Source organism: Apteryx rowi, unplaced genomic scaffold (assembly GCF_003343035.1).
Source record: "Apteryx rowi isolate R43461 unplaced genomic scaffold, aptRow1 scaffold_1935, whole genome shotgun sequence".
NCBI lineage: Eukaryota > Metazoa > Chordata > Aves > Apterygiformes > Apterygidae > Apteryx > Apteryx rowi.
Window position 1 is genome coordinate 1 of NW_020448236.1, and position 3,280 is coordinate 3,280.

General features: G+C 64.3%; 1 protein-coding gene across 1 annotated transcript; it reads right to left on the reverse strand.

Annotated features, from left to right (window-relative positions):
• Positions 1-900: 900 nt before the first annotated feature.
• On the reverse strand, positions 901-2,836 carry ACHE (acetylcholinesterase (Cartwright blood group)). Its single transcript, XM_026062831.1, has 2 exons — positions 2,831-2,836; positions 901-2,736 (listed from the first exon to the last, which is right to left on the reverse strand). Exon 2 carries the CDS (start codon positions 2,723-2,725, stop codon positions 1,181-1,183), a length of 1,545 nt encoding a protein of 514 aa, XP_025918616.1. The 5' UTR covers positions 2,726-2,736; positions 2,831-2,836; the 3' UTR covers positions 901-1,180.
• Positions 2,837-3,280: the final 444 nt, after the last annotated feature.

The following is a 3,280-nucleotide window of genomic DNA, read 5'->3' on the forward strand; positions in this document are numbered from 1 at the left end:
TCCATCCACCCCATCTCCATCCATCCATCCACCTCATCTCTATCAATCTGTGCACCCCATCTCCATCCATCCATCCACCTCATCTCTATCGATCTGTGCACCTCATCTCCATCCATCCATCTGTGCACCCCATCTCCATCCATCCATGCACCCCTTCTTCACCGATCCATGCACCCCGTCTCCATCCATCCATCCACCCCATCTCCATCCATCAATCTGTGCACCCCGTCTCCATCCATCCATCCACCTCATCTCTACCGATCTATGCACCTCATCTCCATCCATCAAGCTGTGCACCCCATCTCCATCCATCCATGCACCCCTTCTTCATCCATCCATGTACCCCATCTCCATCCATCCATGCACCCCTTCTTCATCCATCCATCCCATCTCCATCCATGCACCCCTTCTTCTTCCATCCGTGCACCCCGTCTCCATCCATCTGTATACCTCGTCTCCATCCATCCATCCACCTCATCTCTGTCGATGTGTGTACCCCCACCTCCATCCATCCAGCCGTGCACCCTGTCTCCATCCAGCCCATCTCCATCCATCTGTACACCTCGTCTCCATCCATACATCCACCTCATCTCCGTCAATCTGTGCACCCCACCTCCATCCATCCCATCTCCATCCATCTGTACACCCCATTTCCATCTGTCCCTCCATTCGCCCCCATCTCCATCCATCCCCACCCGTCTCCGCGCAGCCGTGCCTTCCAGTCTCCACCCATCCAAGCCCCCCAGCATCCCTCCCTCCAGGCATCTACACACCCTTGTCACCATCCATCCATCCATGCCGTCTGCCTCCAGCTGTCTACATGGCCCTGGCCCCATCCRTCCGTCCCCATGTGGTCTCCATCCACTCATCCATTTGCCCATCCATGTCTTCCACCCACCATGTAGCCATCTGTCCATCCACCGCTCCATTCATCCATCTACATAGGCTTATCTCCATCCATCCATCTATCCGTTCCTTTCTCCATGCACCCCTCCCTCCCTCGATCTAGGGAGCCCTATCTCCATCCCTCCACCCGTCCATGCCCTCTACTGTCCATCTAGCTATCCATCTATCCATCCTTCCATTCAACCATCTCCAACCCTCCATTCAACCATCTCCATCTCCATCCCTCCACCCAGTCACCTCCATCTCCATCCCTCTACGTCCCCCGCGCCGGCACCTACCCGGTGCGGGCAAAGTTGCCCCAGTAGCGCATGATCCTCCGGCTGAGCTGCTCCTCCTCGGCCGTGTAGTTGAGGCTGGGGTCGAGGGGCTGCCCGAAGACGAACTCGATCTCGTAGCCGTGGGGCACCCCCATCCAGGGGGGCCACAGCATGTTGGAAGCCCGGTGGTCGAAGAGGTAGGCGAAGACGGTGCCGCCCCGCTCGGCCCAGCGCAGGGCGAAGTGCATCAGGGGACAAACCACGTTGTGGTCGCCCACGATGTCGTCCAACGCCTCCCGGTTCTTCACGGGGTTGTCCTGGTCCAACCAGTCCGTGTACTGCAGCACCACGGCCTCGGCCGCCAGCTCGTTGGCGTGGGGCACCCCTAGGCGCACGCCGCCCAGGAACTCCTCCCGGCTGATGAGGCTCTCGTTGTCCTTGCCGAAACCCGGCGCCCCGTACACCAAGAAATAGGTGCCCTCGTCCTGCACGGCCCCCAGCAGCACCTGGGCTTCGGGCCGGCCCCCGGAGCTCAGCAGCGCCTCGGGGGTGTCGGCGAGGAAGTCCCCGTCCACCACGGGCACGAAGGCGAAGCGGAAGATGCCCTGGTGGGGCAGCACCGACCACTCCTTGTCGATGAGCTCCTGCGGCTCCTTGGCCCGCAGGCAACCCAGCAGCTCCGTGTCGTTGCCGCCGCCACCGCCGCCGCCGCCGCCGCCGCAGCCCACCAGCTTGGCCAGCAGCGCGGCCCGCCGGCGGCCCTCGGCGGCCCCCACCGTGGCCCAGGGCCCGTTGGGCGAGCCGCTCTGCAGCACGGCGCGGCGGAAGAGGGGCCGGCTGGCGGGCGACAGCAAGTGCATGCCCACCGAGGCGGCACCGGCGCTCTCGCCGAAGAGGGTGACGGCCCCGGCGTCGCCGCCGAAGAAGCGGATGTTGCTCTGCACCCAACGCAACGCCAACCGTTGGTCCAGGAGACCCACGTTGCCCGGAGCTTCGGGGTGACCCGGCAGCGCCAGGAAGCCGAAAGCTCCCACCCGGTAGTTCATGGAGACCAACACCACCTTCTCGGCGTGGGCCAGGTAGCGCCCGTCGTAGACGTCCAGCGAGGCGGCGCCGCTGTAGAAGCCGCCACCGTAGATCCACACCAGCACCGAGGCGTTGCGGGGCCGGGGCGAGGGCACCCAGACGTTGAGGTAGAGGCAATCCTCGCTCATCTCCCGGTTGGGGTTCCACATCTCGGAGCCGCCGAAGCCCGGGTACATGGTGTCCACGTACTGGTAGCAAGCGTGGCGGTACGCCGAGGCGTCCAGCACCCCGCTCCAAGGCCKCGGCGCCCGGGGCCGTTGGAAACGCAGGCGTCCCAAGGGCGGCTCRGCGTAAGGGATGCCCAAGAAGGCGGTGACGTGGCCGGAACCCACCGGCACCCTCACGCCCCGCACCGGACCCGCTTCGGTCTGCGCCACCAGCTCCTCGGCGTCCGCCGGCGCCCGGCTCAGCAGCAGCAGCAGCAGCAGCAGCAGGGTCAGCGCCCCGGCCGCCCGGCCCCACGCCGACGGCTGCATGGCGCCCGAGCCTGCGGAGAGAGGGGGCGTTAGCGGGGAGGAGGGGGAGACGCAATGGGACCTCCCCACCCCGATCTGGGTGCTGTCATCCCATCAACRGGGGACCTGATGCAGTGGGATCCCCGCCTGAGTGCTCTCATCCCATCACTGGAGGACCTGATGCAACGGGACCACCCTCTGGGTGCTCTTGTCCCATCGACGGGGGGACCTGATGTGATGGGACCACCATCTGGGTGCTCTCGTCCCATCACTGGAGGACCTGATGCAACGGGACCACCCTCTGGGTGCTCTTGTCCCATCAATGGGGGGACCTGATGTGATGGGGCCACCATCTGGGTGCTATGGTCCCATCAGTGGGGTGACCCAACACACTGGGACCCCCACATGGGTGCTCTCGTCCCATCACTGGAGGACCTGATGCAACTGAGCCACCATCTGGGTGCTACCGTCCCATCAACGGGGGTCCCAATGCAACGGGACCACCACCTGGGTGCTATGGTCCCATCAATGGGGTGACCCGATGCACCGGGACCCCCATCCAGGTGCCATCATCCC